At 33.8% G+C, this 24,542-nt stretch overlaps 1 protein-coding gene and 1 long non-coding RNA gene across 5 annotated transcripts in view; both read left to right on the top strand.

Annotated features, from left to right (window-relative positions):
* The first annotated feature begins 10,193 nt into the window (after positions 1–10,193).
* LOC127949388 (uncharacterized) lies at positions 10,194–14,081 on the top strand. Its single transcript, XR_008152295.1, has 5 exons — positions 10,194–11,098; positions 11,205–11,264; positions 12,663–12,732; positions 12,800–12,974; positions 13,524–14,081. It is a non-coding gene; the product is annotated as an uncharacterized LOC127949388 (long non-coding RNA).
* A 2,168-nt stretch (positions 14,082–16,249) lies between these two features.
* The window catches only part of rapgef2a (Rap guanine nucleotide exchange factor 2a), a 36,229-nt gene continuing 27,936 nt past the window's right edge, over positions 16,250–24,542 (top strand). For 2 of the 4 annotated variants that reach the window (XM_052545645.1, XM_052545643.1), the window contains exon 1: positions 16,252–16,948. In XM_052545645.1, the coding sequence (XP_052401605.1) occupies positions 16,880–16,948 (69 nt within the window). In that variant the 5' untranslated portion in view covers positions 16,252–16,879. Of the gene's footprint in view, positions 16,949–24,542 lie in introns of all 4 variants that reach the window. The other 2 variants (XM_052545644.1, XM_052545642.1) reach the window with 2 other exon arrangements.

Raw genomic sequence — 24,542 nt, 5'->3', positions numbered from 1 at the left:
GAATTGTACAGTGATTTTTTTTTACCTAATTGGAATATTTTACTGTCAGTGTAGATATCCTGTGGATTCTGCAGTGATGTTCTACTTTTAATATTGCTTATATCCATGCTTTCTCCATGGCAGTTTTTCATGATTTCAGTCAATGTCTCTTTGTTCATGTCTAATAAGATGTTCTACACTGCATTATAGATCAAAATCATCAATGTTTGCTTCACTGAGTGCTGTGATCTTTTCTCTCTGATAGGGAATTATATCACATGACCTCTGACACAACCTTTCTTTGTAGTATGATAAACAATGTAAAAATGCATGTTACGGTACTTGGTCTTTAGTTGGTTTTTGTGTTTTTGCCATATGGGGGTATTTAACACTTAAAATCCTACTTGTTTTTATAGAGTAAGAGTAAGTGAGTTATAGAAATGGACAGTGATCTACGTTATGGAAAACTGAAATAATGACCAAATAATTCTTTGTGACCTACAGGAAGGATCAGCTCAACATAAAAGTTGATACATTTTTTAGTCATCCGTCACTAGTTGGGTACTAATCGAACAGAAATGTCCGACAGTTGGACAGAAAGTGTGAAGGGTAATGGAGTAAAGGGAAATAGGAATAGGAGAGGATGCGATGAATGTGAGGATGAGTCTAACCAGAGGGAGGATGGTCACCTCTCCTTCTCTTTTGAGCCTCATGCAGTTAAACACTCCTGACAGCCGCCATGAGCTACTCTGACAACAAGGAGCAGTGACGACAATCACTGGAAATGAATAGCTAGATAACATGCCACACAGCAGGCTTCGTTTTCATGATGCAAAACTTGACAAGAAACTACCGTTTTAAAACTCACAATACCAGTGAGCTTTAAAACACTGGGTGAAATAAAGTCTCTCCCAGGCTAAACCTGTTGCTTAGCAACAAGAGGTAGACATCTCGAAGAAGACAAAGTTGTGGCTCTTACACAACTTTTTCTCTTTTGTCTGAAACAGATGTCATCATTAAAAAAACTGAAGCATTGAATGTTTTGAGACTTTGAAATGGGGTTTGTGTGCTCTTACATTTTTACATGAGCAAACATATACTATCAAAAGTACTATTAATTTCTTTGTGTATTTTTTCATTTTTTTTTTTTTCTTTTGACCGAGTGCATCTTTCCCTCTAAAGAAAAAGAGGATTTTGGCATGTGTCTGTATTTGTGTGTGTGTGTTTACACATGAAAATGAAAGTGTCAATTACATTATATGGTTTTAGGAATTGTTTATATTCGGATGACAGTTTTGTTAGCTTGCATTTACCTTGTCAAAACAAAATCACATGACATAAAACACAATCACTTCCTCCTCTTATTTTTATTGGTATATTTTTATATATTTATATAAAAAAATCCTGAATAAGATCCTGTCATATGTTGCAAAACTCATTTTTTCTTATACTGTACTGTTCTTGTACGTGACTGTCTGTTAGATAGTAAACTTTATCTTTATCAGATATGCTTTTAACTGATTTGATTCAGAGTATTTATCTGTATATATACTGTAAATCAGATAAAAGCAGATCTGACAAAGATAAAGTTTACTAAGAAACAGGCACATACAAAAACATGCAGAACAGTGCAGTATAAGAAAAAACTATTTTTGCAACATATTACAGGATCTTATGAATGATTTTTTTCTAGGTTATGTTTGGATACATTTAAATTTACATTTACATTTATTCATTTAGCAGATGCTTTTATCCAAAGAGACTTAAAATTGGGAAATATATCAAGCAATTTATCTTAAAGAGGCAAATAGTCACAGGAACAAGCTAAACAGGGAATGATAAGAGAAAAGAGAAAGTTTTTTTTTTCCTAAATGAAGTCAGATAGTGGTCAAACAGAATAAAAAGAATGTACGTCTTGTTAAGCTTTTGAAAGTTAATTTCACTAAGGCAGAGCTGTAATGGCTTGATGTTAGAGCTTGGTAGATATGGGTGTATTCTGCATAGATTTGGTAAGAAAATTAGTTTTTTGGATGATAGTAGGAGCATATACAGATCGAACAGAAAATGTCCAAGGATTGAGCCCTGGGGGACTCCAAAAATCATAGGGGCCCTCGCAGATTTATAGTTGTTAATAATCCCTGCTTTCTATATATTATCCAAACCAGCTGAGGACCTTCTCAAAGAGTGTTGTTGTTTGAATCTGTATGTAGGCATATATTATTAAGCAGATTGGAAATTACCCAGGTATCAGTTTCTGTTTACAAATTTGTTATGCTGAATGAAGATAAATCTAACATTAATTGTGTGCAGTTATTTGGATTTTTTTTCTTTTGAAGATATTTCTTAAATTGATTCTAATAGACTTTGGAAAACTGTCTGAAATGACTGAGTCATTTTCTGTATCTAACATAGGTCTCTTTCTATACATTTAAGCACACATTTTAAAAAAAGGATGTTGGCAGTGAGACATTTTTAAAATGCTACACTGTTTCTTCCTGGGTTTTGCAGTCAATTGCTTTAACATTAGACATAATGACTAGTTTATTATGTTGCTGTATTTGGAGCTGTTTAACGTGGAGCATGTTTGCAACATGAGGACTTGATGATTACTATATACACAAACAATCAGTTTGTGTGTATACAGAACAAACTATTTTTGATGCGAGTATACAGGTGCTTCTCAATAAATTAGAATGTTTTGGAAAAGTTAATTTATTTCAGTAATTCAACTCAAATTGTGAAACTTGTGTATTAAATTCAAAAAATTCAATGCACACAGACTGAAGTAGTCTTTGGTCCTTTTAATTGTGATGATTCTGGCTCACATTTAACAACAACAACAACAAAAAAAAAGCCAATTCACTATCTCAACCAATTAGAATACTTCATAAGACAAAAAAAAACATTTTAGTGAACTGTTGGCCTTCTGGATAGTATGTTAATTTACTGAATATGTACTCAATACTTGGGTAGGGGCTCCTTTTGCTTTAATTACTGCCTCAGTTCGGCATGACATGGAGGTGATCAGTTTGTGGCACTGCTGAGGTGGTATGGAAGCCCAGGTTTCTTTAACAGTGGCCTTCAGTTCATCAGCTTTTTTTGTTCTCTTGTTTCTCATTTTCCTCTTGACAATATCCCATAGACTTTGTTCCACTGGACACTCCAGTTATTCTCCTTATCCCAGTTAAGACACCTCTGACGTTGTCTATGGTTCAGGAGTGGTTTAACAAGAGGAATACGACAACTGTAGCCAAATTCCTTAACACGTCTATATGCCTTGTCCCCAGCCTCAGTCTATTCCTTGTGTAGTTCACTGAAATTCTTGAATCGATTTTGCTTGACAAAAAGGCTGTGGTTCTATCAGTTAGTTTTGAATTTTTTTCTTCCACACTTTTTCCTTCCAATCAACTTTCTGTTAACATGCTTGAATAAAGCACTCTTTGAACAACCAGCTTTTTTTGCAATGAATGTTTGTGGCTTACACTCCTTGTGAAGGGTGTCAATGATTGTCTTATGGACAACTGTCAGATCAGTAGTCTTCCCCGTGATTGTGTAGCCTTGTGAACCAAACTTAGAGACCATTTTGAAGTCTCAGGAAACCTTTGCAGGTGTTTTGAGTTGATTAGCTAATTGGCATGTCATCATATTCTAATTTGTTGAAATTTTCTGAGGTTTTCTTTGAATGTGAGCCAAAATCATCACAATTCAAAGAACAAAAAACCAAAGAATTAAACTACTTCAGTCTGTGTGCATTGAATTTATTTAATACACAAGTTTCACAATTTGAGTTGAATTACTGAAATAGAATTACTGAAATAAATTGACTTTTCCACAAATTCGAGTTTATTGAGAAGTACCTGTAGATGTTGGACATACACATGAAGTCTACACTCTAGTGTCTTTAATTTATCACCTCTATGGGAGAATTGAAACACCCATCTTGATATGTTTGTTATTGAATTAACTGATTGTTAAAATGACTTAACAGAAAGAAGATTATTTATGAGTGTTAGGGTTATTTACTTTATAATGGCAATAAAATGTTCACATCAAATCAAATAAAACAGAATGGGTTGGAAATAAAGAACTACTATTAGTTAGGGATTGAGTTAGCTCATTATGAGGTATAAAAAGATGACTTTAAGTTAATTTTTTTTATATTTGTATTTAATTTAATTTAAATATACAGTCATCACTAAATTAATAAAATCTATTGCCAGTATCCATTGACCTGTCTTTTGTTCGTTAAAGTTTTTTGTTTTTTTTAAAGACTATACAGGATGGAAAGTCAGACCAAACAAAGGAAAAAGTTACACTACCATTTAAAACAATCTTTAAATTAAAACTTTAAGATTGGAAATTGAAGCACTAACAATTAAAACAATCCTTCTGTGAAAAAAAAAAAGAAAAGAAAATATCAAGTGTAATAATTCATATTTATTTTATTGGCTGAATTTTATTATTTTAAGACTGGAAATCTGGTTCTTTTACAAAAACAACAACTAGTATCAAACATGGTATAGCACATGGCTTTTCACAATAATTTATTTTGATGACACCCAAAAATATAAAAAATACCCTACTTGCTACACCTTAGAAGAAATTCCCATATTTGCTACACAAATATGACTGCACTAAGTCCTTATGTACCTGTACACACTGTACATACACATAACCCCAACATTTTATTTTTCTGTTTTAAAACATTTCTCACTGGGGGAAAATATGATATATTTCTCTGCCAAAGTAACTGTAATCTATACTGATGCATCATGAGGGGGAGAGGGTCAGTTTTAGAAATGCATCTCAGCCACCTTCTCATTGCTCCTTCCTTTAGTTTCTGAGTGCTAAAGGAAAATTTAGTATAGCGCTAAGGTGAGTGTATATATGTGTGAACTATTTTGTACCTCTGCACTTTATTATGTTCTTTTCTACAGCATTCAAACAACAACAAAGCTATAATGATACAAGGATTTTTTTTTTAATTTTTGTGAATAAAGCTTTTAAGTATCTGGAAGCAGACTCATTCTCTCTTTCGTTGCCAGACATAGTCAAAGAAACAGTGGCAGAAACATTAGGGGCCATCATTAGAGCAAGTGCTTTAACACAACAGACGTAACACACATAATGAGAACGCCTGCATTGCTGAGCGTTTTGTTCTCTCTCCCTTTGTACAGTTGAAGAGAATTCTTACCTCATCCACATCTTGCATCAGGATGTGTTAATGATGTTGTGTGGAAGTGGTTGAATAAAGGTCCTCTAGACTGCGGCTGTTGAGAGAGCTTAGTCATTTTAGCCCATTATTATCAACTGAAGAGATTAGAAACCATCTTAATGAAGTTGGGCTCATAATGAAGAGGACAGAGAAAGAGGAACATATTGAGGCAAGGAAATTCAAATGGGCTACTCAGTATCCACAGAGCTTTCATAATAGGGTAATATTTTGTGTGAGTTCAGTCTGAGTATTTTCTTTTTTGTGTGTGTGTTGCCCAAGTTCATTTGAGAAAGTGTATATATTTAATATATATTTAATTTGAGAAATATATATATTTAAAAACTGTGAGTTTAATATTTTGGGGTGATGAAAATTAACATATAGATAAAGACACTTTATGTGCCAGTTTTCATGTTACAAATAAGAAAAAAACAACAACAACAAAATTATTTATAATTATTTAATTATTATTATTTTTTGTAACATGAAAACTAGCTATTTGTTAAGAAATAACCCTTATTTTGTTCCTTTCTCTAATTTAAATTCTCTATTTTTTTAAAGCAACTAAGTAAAAAAAAAATATAATAATAATGAATTGTATTCCACATTTACAAAAATAGGTAACCTGTATTTAATCATATTTTATATATGTGATGTGGAATATAAAACATAATTTTTTCTGTCAAGTTGGACAAAAGACTCCAAAATGTTATTACATGTTTAAAATGTAAATAAAATGTCCACCACTGCCATTCCATTATAAAACTGTAATTTCAGATGTCCATCTACATATCATTGATTAAAAAAAAAAAAACATTACAGAAAGAATATCTTCGATTGGATATATATTAATCTTAACTGACTTGAGCCAAATAGAGTTTATTATATAAATATATATTTTGAAGATAAACCCATGTACTTTTGATGCCAGTTAACGAAATATATATTAATTGAGTGAGATATAAAGTAGAAATGTGTGTGTAATGATTATATGTAAAATTGGTCATGTCTAAAGAGATTTAGTAAACTGATTTTAGCTGATGAATGTAATTTAATGTGATGTATTCCTAAACAGGAATTGTGTCCTATAGATTATCATGGCTCATCTAGTGGCATCTTTTTCTGTGCATGGTGTGTGTATTCTAATTAGCAATTAGTCCAATTCAGAGTAGTCAAAATGCAAAGTCACAATATTTATGGCATTATCAATTAATTTTCACAATATAATCATCTAATTTATTTGTATTTTATTATTTATTTCTGGTATTTGACTCTTTAACCAAGCACAAGGTTATAAATGTTTTTTTTTAGAAGATACCAATGGTGATTATAATTTAAAATTAAATTTCTGCAACAGAAAACAGAGTGAGCATGTTGCATGTTTAATAAGGTTCTCTGAGGAAGACTCAAATGAGAAGACAGTTTTTCACAGGCCTTTGAAGTGTTGCCCAAATCACAGACCCAGCTCATTATTTTCATATACAGCCAGCTCAGCTGCTCTTGAAGATCAAACACTATATGATTTCAAATCCTTCAAAGGGGATGTCAGGTTTTCAAAGAAAAAAATAAAAGTCCTTACATTTCATGAAAAATATTTCATTTATGTACTAAAAAGTGCGCATTTATCTACACCACAAATCACCTATCAAATTGATAGTTTTGGCTTTTAGAGAAATTATAGTGCCAACAAATTTTGTAGGATTTAGTACAAGCTAAACTCAATTTTCAGAAATAGTGGTATAACGTTTAGGGTTATTATAGTTTACTAAAACTAAAACAATAAAAAAAAGTGTATATTTTATATATAAAAAAAAACTGAAATAAAAATGCATAAAACTGAATGTACAGATTTGAAAAAAAAAGCTAATAAAAATGCCAAAAACAACAAAATTACTAAAACTTCTATTTAAAATGAAAACAGAAAATATTAAAATAAAAAACTAACATAAAAATGATTAAAAACTATGATTTTTAATCCACTTACATTAATTCTCTTAAAAAGCTTAAATAATATATACAATAAATGGTGTTTAGATTTTCAAGGTTTACAGTGTTCATAGCGACAAAGTTGTAAAAATCAGTAAGTGATATATATATATATATATATATATATATATATATATATTGTGCATTTATATTGAGAAATCTTTATATATATATATATATATATATATATATATATATATATATATATATATATACATATATATAGATATATATATATATAGATAGATAGATAGATAGATAGAAATGCAAAAAAAAGTCAATGGGGTCACCTGTTGCTTTGGAACCACTGACTTTCATTGTTTGTCAAAAAATAATTTTAAAATAATAAAAAAACCTTTGGAACACACATATGTTGGGCTCTTTAAAAAAGTAGGTTTCCACATACTTTTGGTCATGTTGTGAATATAGTGAGTCATAATATGAGTCATTTTACAATAATTGATGCCATTGTGAGATCAATCCTGTTTGAAGATTTTGCAGGCGTTTTTGTCTGTTCATGTGTTACCACAAACAGTGCAGCTATGTGCTTATCTTTAGAGACCGATGCAACTGGACAGAAGAGTGACAACAGCTGTTGAACAACAAACACACGCGCACACACACACACATATGAAACAGTAATTACTGTAAGCACAGATGCATTTAAGATAGATGCATTACTGAAATGAATTCTGGATCCTTCGATCATTACACTGTGTGTGTATGTGAGTGTAAAACATCAAACCTTAGTTTTTTCCCTATAGCAATCATTCTTCATCATAACCTCAATTAAATCTGAGAGCAACCCTGAATAATGATGAAGGAACCAAGCCACTTTTATACAGTACTCTCTCTGTTAATATTTGCATTAACGTAACAGGATGGAAGGAAAGGATAGAGAGAAAAATACATATAGGTGGGCGTAGTGTTTGCTTTTACATGATGGCAAAATTATATTTTGTATGTTGTTAGGTGTTGATTGTGGATGTAAATTACAAGATGAATAAAGGCTTGAAATAACTTCATGAACAGTTAGCATACAAAAGCACCCATAAATCCCATAAATCAAGACATAAACAAGCACCTATATATACTTTTACACAGATAGCTTATATACCCACACACACCCATGTTTTCATCACGTACCTTTAACCATCTGGCTATATAGATTAGATGGATAAAGCAGCAATATCTTCAGTACTTCTTTGTTGCTAAGGGAACAGAAAACTAGCACCCTTGGTGTTAGTTACAGACTTCTAACACCCTTCCCCATGGTGGTAATTAGTGTCATATAGATCTTTGCACACACATGTTAGTGACCCTTGTTTCTGATATACAGGACTGTAACACAAACTGAAGAATTTATTTTTCTCAGCCCCCCATTCCACACTCTTGCTCTTTTCTCTTTCTGTATGTATCTGATGCTTCCCAGCTCTTTTGTTGTAGATATATTACTGACCTTGTGATTTACACCACTCATGTTTTCCGTCCAAGTACCTGCAGTCTGAGAGCTTACCACATCTCTGTAAGCGTTTGTTATGTGTGATTTGTTTTTGCACCAAATGAATGCTTTCTATAGATGGTCAGAAACACACACACACTGGTTTTTAAAATATATTATAGAGGACACAATCAACGGTAAACCTCAAGCCAAACCTTACCCCTAAACCGGTTGGCATTATTGAATTTAAAAACAAAAAGAATTTTATGAGTCAAAAATCAAAAAAATGAGAACCACTTCAAGTGTTTTGACAAAACAACAATATTTTGATATTTATATAGCCAAACCTATCCACACACACACACACACACACACGTGTTTCTTTGAATTATGGGGACTTTCCATAGACTTCTATTACTATTATACTGACCAAACAATATTTTCTATCCCCTAACCCTACCCCTTGCAGAAAACCTGTTTGCATAGCTAAACTTTCAGATAAACATAATTTACTATTTTAATTGTATTAATATTTTTTTTGGGGACCAAATCAAACATTTCAGGTTTTTCTATCCTTGTGGATCCCCACAATGCAGCATAAAGTACACACACACACACACACACACACACACATATTTATTTAGCTTACATATCTACATAGGGACATGAATGTACACTGTTAGACTTTGCCGCAATTTTACAGTAACTTACCGCAAAAAAGCCCAGTAAAATACCATTTATATTATTTACGGTAAACTACTGTAATATGCACTGCATTGTGGGTATTTTGTATGAATTTTACAGTAACTTACTGTATATGGTAATTTACAGTACTTTACTGTTTACGCAAAAGCAGTAGTGCTACTGTAAATGAAGAAGACAGATTTCTATACATACAATTAAATTGTAATCACTGCCTTTGTCATTGTGTCCACAACTTGTATTTTAGGCCTATTAAAACTTCATAATGTTTTATAGTTTTTTCTGTCTTGTTCTGCAGATTAAAATCATAAAATCATTCTCATTTCACACACTGGATGTTAATTTTAATAGTAGCATTTTCTCCAATAAAAAACAACAACAATAATAATAATAATAATAATAATAATAATAATAATAATAATAATAATAATAATAATAATAATAAACGGAGCAGAAACAATAGGGTCCTCTCACCATTGGTGCTCGGGCCCTAATAATAATAGTAATGGACAACTGGTTCCCATAGAGGCAAATTAGGCATTTTTTGTTTTATTTTTATGCCAGGTAAAAGAGCACAGGTGTGGTGATATTTAAATAGCAATAATAATAATAATAATAATAATAATTATAATAATTATAATAACTTTGCTTAAACCTCACAAATTTTAAATTGTTGCTCACGTGCAAAGCCCACGCAACAACCTGGCAGAATGTAAACTGATGTTTGTGTGACGTGTTGAGTGCGCGCAAAACTGACGTCTCAGAGTGGATCACTACCTAAACGCCAGCTGCGAGATTTTCTGAGGTAAGTACCTTTTACTTAACAAATGTATTTTATAAGTTACTTTAACAACGTAAACCATTACCAATATCAATTAAATATAGCTACATTTATGAAGAAAGTAAATAATACAATCTAATAGGCTATTATTAACAGGACAGTCTGAAGGAACTTTTAGTTTTCCTCAAAAACTGCCGCTTTCATATCCCATTATGTCATACAGTTAACTGACTGCCTTTTCCAGATGGACCCAATGTAGTATTTACACAAACAATGGTTTTCCGTATTTTTTTACGACCAGTTATGGTATATTTTACTCGTCATTTAAATGAATGCCGTTAAATGTGTGTGACGTTAGGCTATTTAAAGTAACGTTGGCGCGAATTCTCAAACGCACTCTCTCGCAGTCTCTCTCCCCCAGTCCACCGCAAGCAAGAGCACACACTCAATTGATACTGAAATAATGTATTGGCGCAATGGATTTGGCAAACGCTCCAGTGTATATTAGTGCTTATTTGTGTTCACTCTCTGGAGAATGGCAAATTAATCTTACAACGCGTTTTGCTGCGGTGAGCATCAATGTAGCCATTCACAGACGTTAACGTTAGTTGTCTGGTCTCTTGAACGCAATGACCTATCAAAGGTGTTCAAGTTAGTCAGAATCTACTCACTGCTCATAACGCCATTTTAATTCAGTTCCGAATTATGCAGGCTCGCGAATCCCCTCATCAACAAAGTCTAGACAAGATGTAAGAGGTTTTTTTGACCGACAGCCAATTGAATGCTGCAAACTGTCTGGTTCACCGTGCGATTCACTCTTCACGTGACAGAAATATGACATGTTAAAATAGTAACGTTTTTAAAGCAATGTAAAGGCAGACCAATAGATTAACTGAAACATATTAATTGCAAAATATTTTAGATATTCTATGCTAATTATTGGTAAAACTGATTTTCTTCTCCCTTTTTTCAGTGTTGATTGTCATCTGATTGTGTAAGTGATCCCAGATCTGTGATTTAACATGTTCATATAGTCATTAGCCAATAATCATTGACGAAAAATAATGTTTCTTCTTTTTCTCTTTTCCCTGTGTCAACAGGAGCTAACTACAGCCCAAAGGCTCTTTTAAGAGCCACAAGCACTGAGGATCTTTGGCTTTGTAAGTATATGTTTTGACTATCAGATGCATTACGTGATTAACATATTGTAATGCATAACTTGCAGGGCTTTACACTTACATTTCCTTTTAGGAGCACTTAGGTCATTTTTTTTTTATCTAACCTTAAAAAAAATTAAATAAAGTAAAACCCTGCCCTCTATTTAATATTCAGTTTCACATGGAAATACTTCACAACACTGGAGAAAAGTTGTTTGCAACTTTCTGTTCACTGGGACTTTAATGAGGCTCTAAAGGGGCAAGAATGCATTTAAATTTATGATAACAATATGCTATGAGTTTAATGTTTTAAATGGAAGGTTTTGAATATAGAAATATTAAATGGTTTAAATAACTGAAAAAATACTTTAAAAATTAAACTAAAAATGCCAGTAGGGGACGGCAAGTCATTGTCTTTGTCACTTAATGATTCATTCAGTCAGTTCATTCAAACGGCAGATTTATTCAGGAACAAAGCAAGCGACTTTTTGAATGGGTCATTGACTCACTAGATTTGTTTGAAAACGCAGATTGATTCATAAAAGAAACACCGCTGTGTAGTAGTGGGAAGTTCGGATCATTTTACTGACTCGGATATTTGAGTCTCGTTCAGCAAAATTAAAGAATCTTTTTCGAGTCATTTTGTTCATTTCGGAATAATATAAATAAAATGGTATGTTAAATATCCCAACAAATCTAGAACTTATGAAAATTTTGATTACATTTGTTAAAAGAATACAAAATAAACTATAGGGTAATGCAGCCAAAGCCAAATAATAAGAAACCAAAACGTTTTATTAATGAATAGTTGTTGGGTCTTAAGTTCAGGCTATTGCAGTCTGACTCTGTTAGTTTACCTCACCTCCTGATCCGAGGCGTTCTTTCCTTTGCAACTTCATATTTATCACGTTTGTTCTAGTTTGTTTAGTTGTCTGCTCGTCAGTGTCTGACTCTGATCTGTCTGCTGGCCTGTACCATGTGTGAAACAGAAACGATTAGTTAATCTTTTCGAGTCTCGGGTTCAGGTCTGAGTCTTTCGTTCTTCTTCAGTCCCATAAAGGATATGCTGTCAATACCGGAAAGTGAAATGATTCGTTCATCTCTCGAGTCTTCGGGTCCGAGTCGTTCGTTCTTCAAGCCAGAAACCCATAGCACTATGCAGAAACAGAAATGATTAGTAAAAAATGTTTCGAGTCTTCGGGTTTGAGTTCTTTTGTCACATGACCGCTGGTATCTCGCATCACAACATTAGATTCGTATTATTGACTGCGTCTGACTGTATATTGTTTTATATTTAGGAATTAAAATACAAATATTTGCAATAAACATTATCTGAAAAATAAAAGTTCCATCTATATATCATTCAATATCTGAGAATCTTTTTTTTTTTTTTTCTTTCAGCCAACCTTAACCAAGATGTCGGTTGAGCAGGAAATGACATTGCCTACCACACCACAGGTGATCATGCTAGGTATGAGAAATAATTGTTGAGAATTCTATTACAAGAAACAATTTAGCTGAAGATGCCTTTGTTTTAGGGAGTAGTCTGCTGTTTGCAACCTACTGGATGGTCAGCATTGAGGGGAAGGTCTTCTATGAAGCTAACCAACTTCATAACTTTGCCAGTGCTTTCGCTGTCTTTTTCGGCTCCTTTTATGTGTTCAATCTGGAGTATCAGGAGGCAGCATCCACTACGCTGGAGATGGTACAGAGGTGAGTAATTCACCACAAAAAACTTATGTTACTTATAGATTAGTTAACCCAAAATTAAAATTAATGTATATCATGTATTCCACCCCATGTCATTCCAAACCTGTATGACTTTCTTTTGTGTAATACAAAAAGAAGATAATTTGAAGAATGTTGATCGTATATATATAGTATTTTCGGTACTATTAGTCACACTTTTTTTCATAGATTGGCTGGTCCTGCGACTAATAGTCAGGTGCGACTTTTTCATCAAAATTAATTTGACATGAACCGAGAGAGATGAACCAAGAGAAAACATTACCGTATCCAGCCGCGAGAGGGCGCTCTAAATAAATGCGACTTATAGTACAGTGCGACTTATATATGTTTTTTTTCCTCGTCATGACGTATTCTTGGACTGATGCAACTTATACTCAAATCTGGTGCTGGTGCTACAATCTGTAGAACTTGCTGTGTGAGTGTGTTACTCCAAGGATGTAATTGTTTTGTTTTGTTTTCTTTATTTATTTATTTTCCCCTTTCTCCGTTTCTCTCTCTACATCCCATATGCAGAAAGGAATTGATGCCACCTGACACCAGTGATCTGCTGTGATTGGTGGAGTGGAAGTTTGGAACTGTTTCTGAAGTGTATTTTTATTGTGATTTAAAAAAAAAAAATTTTTATTTGTTTTGTTTTGTTTTGTAACTTAGTTTTGTTTTAATTAGATTATTTGTTTAAAATAAAATATTTTGTTTGACAAAAAAGCACAATAAAGAATATGCTGATGTACATGGACTCAAGTCACTTTTTTTGGAATTTGTTAAATTCAATAGCATTAATGTAAAATATAAATATTAAAATATTTTTAATAAATTACAATAAAATGACTAATATACTGTAAAATGAAATTGCAGTAAGGGAATCATACTGTAAAATTAAATCACGGTAAGGGCATTTTGCTGTAAAATGTAATCACAGTAAGGGCATCTTACTGTAAAATTAAATTGCGGTAAGGGCATCTTACCGTAAAACACATTTACAGGTAAGCTACTGTAAAGGGGAACTTACAGTAACTTACTGGCAATAGTGCTGCCAGTAAGTTACCGCAAAAATACGATAAAAAGTCTAACAGTGTATTTATTTTACTAACTTTACCATAAAGAAATCGTAGCACTTTATTTTACAGTCCTGTTCCTCATGTACAAATAATGTACTTATTATAGTAATTACAATAACTATGTAATAACTAGGTACTAACCCTGAACCTACCCCTAAACCTAACCCTACCCCATGTAGTTACCTTGTGTTACCAGAACTTTCTTAAATAAATACACTGTAAGTACACTATAAGTACATGCTAGTACACTTACTGTAAAATAAAGTGCAACCAGAAATCTTTTCACTTTAAAAATACTAAAAAGAAAACTTTATTTATGCTTTATTTTTTGAGTTGTTTTATCTAGTTAAGGACATTAATGGTTGTCCCAAAGGGAGGTTTTGGATTTAGCTTACTTCTGGGAAGATATTTTTCCAAATATAAAACCGTACAAACACCGTAAATAAGATCATGCATATGAGAGATCTTGGCTAGACATTTGTCTTTCACAGCTGAACTCCAATTTAAAGGATATGTAAATTATGTCAAATGTAAATGATTTACTCTGAGTACCTACTGAGATTTCAAAGAAATACACTTTAATGAATAGCCTATTAAATGTATATTGTATGTATATATATATATATATATATATATATATATATATATATATATATATTGACATTGGCATTTTTCGAGCTCACAAACCATTCTCATTTCCCTAATAAATCTGGTTGGGAGACTCTCCCCTTACGAAACCAAAAGAAATGATAATATACTGCAAAATATAATGTGATAGGCTATATTACAGAATACATTTCCATATATTGGAAACTAGTGCTTATAATTTTAATATACAGCAATATATGCATTTACTATAGCTATATATCGGTACTATATTTAGAAATGAAGACAAAAATTAATTGTTTGATCCTTTATCGAGTATGTATTGCACATAGATGCTCCCATATATATGTGAATGTGTGTACAAACATATCATGAAATTAGTTACTGCAGATTTCTAATTCCCAGTATGCACCCGACTGTTAAAGGAGAGTAAACATTGTAAAATTAAGTGTTATTTAATGTGTTTTTGCTCAATATTAATAAAGGGGGGTATCTGTTAGTGTTTAATGTTGTATTATTTTGGAATCTAAAAGGTTTTCTGGTATGTGTAAGTTTGTAGGGTTACCATTGTGCATAAGAGTAGAGTCTGTGGTCAGAAGATGACTGGCCAAACAATGATCAATTATATGTTAATTTATTTAAAAAGTAATTGTGGTGCACTGTTCAGCACAGTGATAGTCTGTTCAATACGTGCTTTATTATAGCAGGTGTGCTTATCTGTTGTAAGTTAGCTATGTTTTAAAATATGAAACGTGTATCGTAAATGATTGTTGGATGTAAGAAATATATATTTCCATATGTGTGTATATATACTGTATAAACATGTTAAATATATTGTTACACATGCAGTACCATATCTTATCACATGTAGATCTATATATTATAAAGTATATTACTGAATATAAAATGAAATATATTGAGATATATTGTTAGCCTACATATTTCAATATATGAAAAGTGGCAATTCCTTATGTATTATTCATATATTGTAATGTATTTACACAATATATTATTAGGTATAATTTTCTAATATACTTTTATATCGTTTAATATATTGATCATTCATTTATTAGTAAACATATTTTCTTTGCGAAAGGGTCCACTGAACCAACCCGAGTGTTGACTAAACGTACAGTAATCTAGCGCAACCTGCTGGTCGATTTTGGTTCAACACACAAAAAGATAACTTTGCACTTCTATAAAACAATATGTTATATTAAATGAATATAAGGCGAAGTGTTGAATTGATGATGTCTAAAAGTCTAAGAGAAAACAAAGCACGTTACTGTGTCACGTATTTCATTTGTCATGTAGGGCCTAGCCTACATCTACAATCTTTTTTGTAAATAATATATTGAACCAAGAAAAGTTTAATATATAATTTTTTTGAATTGAAAACATTTGTGTTTATATATGGGCCTTCAGATCCATCGTCTTCTTTCTGGATGTTTTCTGGTTATGTAACGCGCTTTGTTGTCCACTGGTCGCCGCTTTATGCCTCTCCATTATCACAGCTCTGCCTCAAAGTTTGGCTGAACTTGTTGTCCACTGGGGGCGCTAGAGGCCGGCCGTTTAATTTCTTTCTTCAACTCTTGTGAATCACGGCGTTGTCACCGGTCCAGTTTCACCCCGCCCGTCTGTCCGGTGTCTGTCCCGTAGTCGCTATGGACGCACGTCACTTTGTTAAACTCCTCCAACTTGGAGTAACGGACGTCTAGCGTCTGCTTTCGCCCTCGACACAACAGAAGAGACTCGCCGGACGCCGAGTGATGAACAGCGACCCCGAAACAACAGAGCTTACGCCTTTCATCCGTGAACCTCTATCCGCACACAAGACAATGCTCTGGACGTGTTTTGTTGTTGTATAGTTGTTTCTGTGATGTTATTCGTCCAAACGTGATTCTTTTCCCCTGTAGTCATTACGCTCTCTTTGGAAAGAGATTTTCTGAATGCCACAAACTTTTAAGGGTGTAAATATTCACCCCCTCTACGCCTTTGGGAGGATCTACCGCTACTCGTGCTTTGAATACAACTCCAGCCCGGGGCTCAGAAACTGGCCCACGACGAGCCATTTGTCTTTTTAGGGGACGTATGGGGTTTTACAAATGACGGCTCAGCTTAAACGAAGCAGTCGGAAGCGTTAGAAGAAATGCTCGGACTTTAATAAAGGAGATCGTTTATTACATGTGATTGCACGCGGACGGAATGGCGTCATATGTGGACAATAGTTTTCGGCACGCGATCATGAAGAATCCTGCCGACCGGACGCAACAGGTAAGGGACCACTGTTGCCTAAATAGGGAACAGTCTAGATTATGCCACATATCTTGCGTGTTCATGATTGTGTACGTAACGTTACTTCGCTGCTACCCACAATAGATAAAGTCAATTGTTTTGACAATCTGTAGACCGTCTAAATTAAACCATTATACAACTACAAACGGTTTATACAACTCAAGCTGACCTAAGACGTCTCAAGAAAACTGTTTATACAATTCAAGCGTACTTAACGTCCTAGTTAAAACGTTTAATAATAGTCAACATTCAAAACGTCTCGTGAAAATAGTTTACAACTTAAGAAGAAAAAATTGAGACCGTTTATACAACTCAAGCTGGCTCAATTGTTTAATTTAAACGTTTTAAACATTAAATCCAAATCAGCTTGCTATGTATAAATGGTTTAAAGTATTGTATCGTATCGTGAAGTGCCTAAACAATTGATTTAAATGTCCGAATAAAACCGTGTCCCCAGGTCATAGCGGTTTCAGACATTGTTTCATTTAGACCAGCTTGTTTAAAGGCGCCACAAGCTCCAGTTCTACTCATTTATTTATTTATTTATTTTTGGAAATTGTGGTGTCCCTTTAGTATGCAGCCAAACAAAGTCGGGCAAGTTACTGTTTTGTTCCACATATACATTCAGTTTTGTCGAAATCCGTGCCCACAAAGTTTTTAAAGGGTTGCTTAATATAGTCTCACTCATCAGAGTTGGTAGGACCTTGTTTCTGTGGTATTTCAGACGCCTATTACTCATCTGTCGGAAGGGAGTATTTCCTCACAATGCCCTGCCAGTCTAGTCCAGACTAGATCATCCTCATTTAAACCATCTGATATATACAAATGGCACAGCAACAGACCACAGGCTCCTTAGAGTTACAGCTCTGTAAACTACCAGCATTGTATGAATGTCTGCTGTCTGTGGTCACTTAAAACTACGTTTGAGTTCTCTGTGTGGGATTTTTGGGTTGTGAGTCTCCAGCCCGGGAATTTAATGAATCAAAAGAATGTGAGGAATGAAGTTTATAGTGTAGGCCTTTCAGATATGGGCCTCTTTTGTGTGCTGCCATGAAGAATGAAACCACTTCCTCATAGGATTTCATATTTTGCTTCTATTTGGTGTGATATGATTAGGTACACTGAAAACTCTGTTGTCTTTTAGATAAGATTATGGATCAGGCTCCGGGGCCTCAAGCTGAGAAAAACCCAAAAGCCACTGTTTGAATGTGTGCTGGTGGCTGTTGGCCCTGTGTGAAATAAATAAAGAGATAAGCACTAACACCTTCTGAACACATTATTTGCAGCCTTGATGTTGTGTACTAACCTTTGCATAATTAATTGAATTGTGTCTCTGACTGCAACCTGTTTAAGCATCTGTCCAAGTAATCGAAAGGTTGTATGTTTAAATCTGCCCAGGGTTCATCAATGAGCGATAACTGTTGTGTGCTTTAACAAGCAACTTGCTTCCAGTGGGTTTACTTTTTTCAGGAAAATGTGTTGTGTAACTGTTATTTTGGATAAGTATAAGGTCAATGATAAATTAGTAATATTAGGCTAATCCACTAGATAGGAGATTTCCAATTGGTTATTAACGTGGGTCCTGGTGGTAATCAGATTATCATGTTAAAGTAGTGTTTTCATGAAGGACCAGGCTGGGTTAAGACCCACAAAGCTATTTTTTGTTCTTCATTTAAGGGTGAAAACAAGTAAAAAAAAAAAAACCTTTGCAGTGGTATACTATTAGCAAACATGCCAATGTGTTAAGATTAATAAGTTAATTTCGCAAGATCTGCAATTCGACAATGCAGTCAAGTCATTCCACAATTATTTATATAGCACTTTAAAGAAAGCAGCTTTATAGTATATAAAAAAACTGCATCAATGACTCTTTCAATTAGGATTACAGATCATGTGTTCTTGCTTTCACTCATGGACATCGGATCTTGGACTGAACAGAAGAAATGAGCTGGAGAAGATTTCTAAGTCAAAAGCCAGAGCAAACCTCTCTGGAAAGGTTTTTTTTTTTATTTTTTTGTCAAGATGTTTTGAATTTATCGAAACTCCAAAACAAACTTCGATTTTGGCCTGGTTTTGTTCAAAATGACATTACACCAGTTTGTTCTTCGCTTTCACTTGTTCCTTTAGTGTATGCCTATAACTTCCTGTACAGTAAAACATGATTTTAAGTTCTTTAAACATGTAGACAAAAAGGTTTTGTAAATATTACATATCAAGATAAACAAAAAAATATCCTTTTTATGTGGTAGATTTAAATCATTAATGTGATCGCAAAACAATTTTGTAACAATTTTTTGGTCCTTTTTTTACTAACAGTTCTCCCTGTCTCACTGACAGTTTGCATACAGTTAAAGTTGTGATTAAATGGAAGCAGCAACATCTCATTTTCTTTTCTCTATTGTGCCAAAAAAGGTAACTTGTAGTCAAATTTGGAAGGGCAGGGTTTATACAGACTAAATGATTGGAGAAGTCTGGTATTATTCACCAGAAATGAGGTTTTCACTGCTATTATTTTAAATTAAGGGGTCAGGAAAATGAGAAACACATGGATGGATCATTCACAATAAGATCTGTATTATGCATTTAAGGGTTTTGTTGATAGACGATAGTATCGTGTATCGATGATAGCAGATGTCTCTGTCAATAGTCAAGACGATATTAGGCTCATTCTCCTATTAATGTATTAAATTATAATAATTATGATCATTTTATTTTCATTAAGCAGCCTATTATTATTCGGCTATCCAACTGCTCAGCTATTTCACTTCAGCGCTGCATTTCACACACACGCAAATGAGCAGTAGAGTTTGTAGCCCCTGAAGAAGTCTCCATCCACAAACAGACGTACATCGTCTGCAGATATAAAGTATTTTATTGCACTTTAACAAGTAATCTGAACCACCTTTATATGTGTGCAATATTTTAAACAAGCCCTCACTGAGTGTAATGCCACAGTTATGTAGGATGCATCTCGCTCTTGTTTCTGTGGCGTGTGGTCCGGAGCGCTGTATGACTGATGCATCAGTTCAGTTCAACTTTACTCCAAATATATGAACTAACCTGTTTTAAATACTATATATGTAACATGTTCGTTTATGTCCAATACTAGTGTTAAACTGCTGGACTTTAAATTAAATCTGCTATTGATTTTCACCATTATCTGATTTTGTAAAACATTTAGGCTGATCACTTCCGTGCGCAGATGCGGCAAATTTGTCACAGGACGCGCGATATGACATTGTGACTATATATGAACTGACGTTAGCTGTTTTAAATACAGTATTTTTATATTTAACTTTAGTTTATCAGTATGTCTGAAAGTATATTTTTTGATTATTGGTGATTCCACAGGCTCTCTCTCACGCACCTGTGTGGTTTAAAACACGAATAGTTATGCTATAACAAGAACAAAGAGTCTCTCTCTTGGTCCACCCATGCACGATAATATCGTGTATCATCAATCTCATGGGCTGACGATATGAAGATTTGAAAAATGACCATATCGCCCAACACTAATGCATTTGCAAAATCGAAAATCGAAAATTGTCATTTAATACTGACTTTAAAAGAGGTAATAGTTTTCATGAAAGTTGTCAGGTAGTATATTATTGGGTAGCACAGAAGTGTTGTGGGAAAAGGACAGGAACTTAAATTAGATGATCATTTGGTTAGTTGCCACATTGTTTTTTTTAATCAATTTCCTGTTTCTTTTTTAATGTTTACTGTAAGCATTTGCACAGATGCCATCATGTAGACAAGCAGACGTACCGTTTCTGCAGTTGGTTTTTGGTCAGGGCCTCAGGTGTTTGTGAAACAGTGGCACAGGTCACACTGTTGCAGTCATATGCAGAAATATATTTCCACTAGGTCTGTGCAGTATATTTGTGCTGATTCAAATAAATCTAGCTTAATCAAAGTTAAATAATCATAACTATAACAAGAATATCATTGTGCCCTAATTCACACTATAATTCATTGTTTTGTACTTAAGTTTTGTTTTTCTCTCTTCCTGCGTTCTCTTTTTTTCACATGCTTATTCAGTCTCATACATAATAAAGATATCAGATGCCCACAATAAGAGATGAAAGCCACGCTGAAACTTACTTATGATTGTGTCTGTGCACAAAATTTCTCACAACTGTGGTGTTTGTCTGTGTGTGTGTGTGTGTGTGTGTTTGAATGTAAGGAAGTGTGTTTGTGTGCAATTTGCTATTATCCTTTGTAAACATTTCAGGATATTGAAGCTTTACTCTTGCGAGAGACTCCATTCTCTCCTTACATAACCAATTGTCTGTATTCTCCTGCCAGATATTATGTTTTATAAGCCTGTTATGTCTGTGAGCACACACACATTAAGAAAAGTGTGTTCAACAGAGGTTTTGGAGTTTTAAGGTGTTACTTCCTCATGTAATGACCCTCGCCTTGGTGTGCTTGCTGCTGGGAGCAACAGGAAAAGAGCAGAAGAATGAGATGTACTGCGATAGGAGAGAAGTAGAAGAAAAGGAGGAAGAGGGAACCAGAGAGACAAACAGAAACGTGAAAAACAACCTGATTGAGATTGAAATCTAGGCACTTAACTTTAGTCTCTAACTCCTGTTTTAGTGCTAATTGTAAGGCTAAAGGTGTTCTTAAATCTGGAACTTGACTAACAGATTTGTATTTACTAATATGATTATTGTTAAAGTATAAGTTCACAAAAACACTGGGGGTCAAATATACGTACCACAAGCTGAATATGAAATACATTCGAATGAAATACAATCTAACAAGAGTGCTTTTAATTTAAGGAAATCATAGGTATTGTTGATTGGATCATGTGCTGTGTGTATACACTAATGTTGAACAAATAAGTCATCTGAAAATTATTTTTATTTCCCTGCTTCTGAGGCTTCTATGAAAAGGACCTGTGTCTCATAATTATAACAGTACATTTCTTCCATTTACTAAAACTGTGCCATGCAGAAAAAACTAAATCAATATCTTGACATTTACGCCACCCACACACATCTCATAATTTTTTCCCTCCAAGCCATAAAAGTGCCATGTTTCATTTGCATGATGACTTAATGTGGGACATCTGTTTGTCTGGGTTGCTGTATCTTTTTTGCTTGCTATTGTGTTGGAAACATCAAATCTTAAAAAATAAAATAAAATACATCTGCTCAGATCACTTTTGACCCATTATGGGCATTTCAGGCTGTGTAAGGACAGCAAAAATGTTTAGAAATTTAGACATCAAAAACAGATTTGTATCAGTATCTAAAAAATAATTTTATATCGTGAAGGTCTGATATTGTAATCTGTAGAGAAAAAGAACAATGTTTATACAGTCTAAATTTACTCTTAGGCATTGTGTAAAAAAATGGACTTTGGAATTGATTCACATTCTTCCGAAACACATTAGCCCTGCAGTTTCATAACAATGGTTTCATTTCCTCCCTCCCTGCCTGTTTTTGTGTAGTAGCGAATCAGCCCTTCTGGAAGGGCTTTTAGAGAAATGCAGAATCACATGTTGAGTTTTAAATAGTGACGAATCACATGTTGTTTAAGTTTTTTAAACAAGAAAAACACGTCTTCACTGTTATTTTTCGTAATACCACACGACTCAAAAAACGGCTGAACTTGATAACACGTCAAATACCCATGATATAAATGGTTGGTGCTAGGTAATATAATTAATTCCTAATTACTGTTTTACTAGTGACCTAGTTAGTTTAAAGGGGTCTTCAGATGGGCATTTTTCCACAAGTTTATATTTTTAAGGGTCTTAATGAAAAGTCTTTAACATACTTTGGTTAATTTCTGAACACCCTTTTAACTTTGTTTAGAGCAAGCCATTTTGGTATGTATCCCTTTAAATGCTAATGAGCTCTCCTCGCCCCGCCCCTCTCTTCTGTGGGGTGTGACTCGCAGTTCGCTTAGAGGCTGTAAACTTTAGCTGCATTCATCGTGAAACTTGCTAACTAGCACATCATGGCAATTTGCAGAATTAATTAAAAACACCTATACTCACTTTTGGAGGTGAGGATCAGAATAATTTGCGTGAACATAAACGCATTTAGGTAGATCATGGGCACATTCCCTTCAAAAACAAAGAACAATGGCAGACTTTACAGCTGACTCAGGGCAGGTCTAAGGTAAAACGTCACTGTCAATCAACAATCATGGGAGGGGCCTTTCTGTGTGTCATTACACAGCCAAGAATCTGAGAACGGCTTGATTTTAGAAATGGGTTTGGGTTTATCGAGATAAAAAAAAAAAAAAAACTGAGTGGATTTTTATCATTATAGGGTGGATGTGCACACAAACTGCCAACACATTTCAGTTCTAACAACATGTAAAAGTGAATTTTGCATCCGAAGACCCCTTTAACTAGTCAATTTTGTATACAGGATAGGGCTGATCAGTATGGTGATATATATCATGATAGTATAAAGTGTCTATCGATAATTATTATATCGATAATTATTTTCTCTAGCATTAAGAAAAAAAAAAACATGCATGAATGAGAAAATAAGAGTGGGATGTGTTTGATCTTAGAGTTAGTAAGCACAATAACCTTTGGAAGAAGAACTAAGTGCGGTTCTTGTGGTGACACACATACACAAAGTGTATGTCTGTAACGCCTCTCTTTAAAAAAAAAAAAGGTGGTCATGAATTTGGTACACACATGATGTTTCACCTGACTAATCACTTTTATGTTTAAGAAGCATTTAATATTTGATACACACCATAAAGATTATGCAGTGTTTATTTACTTGATTCTTCAATTTCTGTAGTATTTCTTACTACATGTAAAAAAAGTTCCTATAGCTGAAAAACATTAATTTGTATTTTTGTTCTGTTGTATTTGTCCTATTGTGTGTAATATGCTTCTTTGTGCTTATTTTTTTAAATAACAAAAATAGAATAAAATGAGAGGAATGGCTATTCATTATCGAGAAATACATTTTTGGTGTTAGATGTAAGTAAAGCAGTATGTCCTGTATTGCGGCTCAGATTAATATTTTTGAAGTACACCTCACAGAAACCTAATAGAAAAAACATGATGGGTTGGAAATGATTTTATTTAAGACTGGGGCCGAATTCTCAGCTGTGATCCATCTATTATTTTCCCAGAACATTGGTGACATCATTAAGGTCAATGGTGAAGTGAATTTGAGTATTTTTAGTAAAGGATGTTTCCGTTTTTTTCCCCCACTTGTGAGGGGGAGTGAGAGTAATTTATCAGATCCTGACATAAGTTTTTCTGTTCCTCTCTCCCTTCATTAAAGTGATGTGTCAGTGCTGACAAGTGCACTGGCACACATTGCTTTATTTATAATAATGTCTTATTAGCTTTTCCTCTCCTCCTTCCGTGTTCTTCTCAATCCTGTGTATTAATCAGAACTGAAGCAACTCCTCGCTCGTCAAAATGTGGATATGGACACCCATTATCACACATTTGAGCAGAATCATGACTGCAAAATCTGCTAGTCTGTAGTCTTTTTATGAATGCATGTTTAGTCAAATTAAAAAGTGGGCTAATAGCAGGAATGTGAAGGTGGGTGTTTTCATTACTCCAGTTCTGGTA

This window comes from Carassius gibelio, chromosome B1 (genome assembly GCF_023724105.1).
Source record: "Carassius gibelio isolate Cgi1373 ecotype wild population from Czech Republic chromosome B1, carGib1.2-hapl.c, whole genome shotgun sequence".
Taxonomy (NCBI): Eukaryota; Metazoa; Chordata; class Actinopteri; order Cypriniformes; family Cyprinidae; genus Carassius; species Carassius gibelio.
This window is presented reverse-complemented; position numbering and strand designations above follow the sequence as displayed.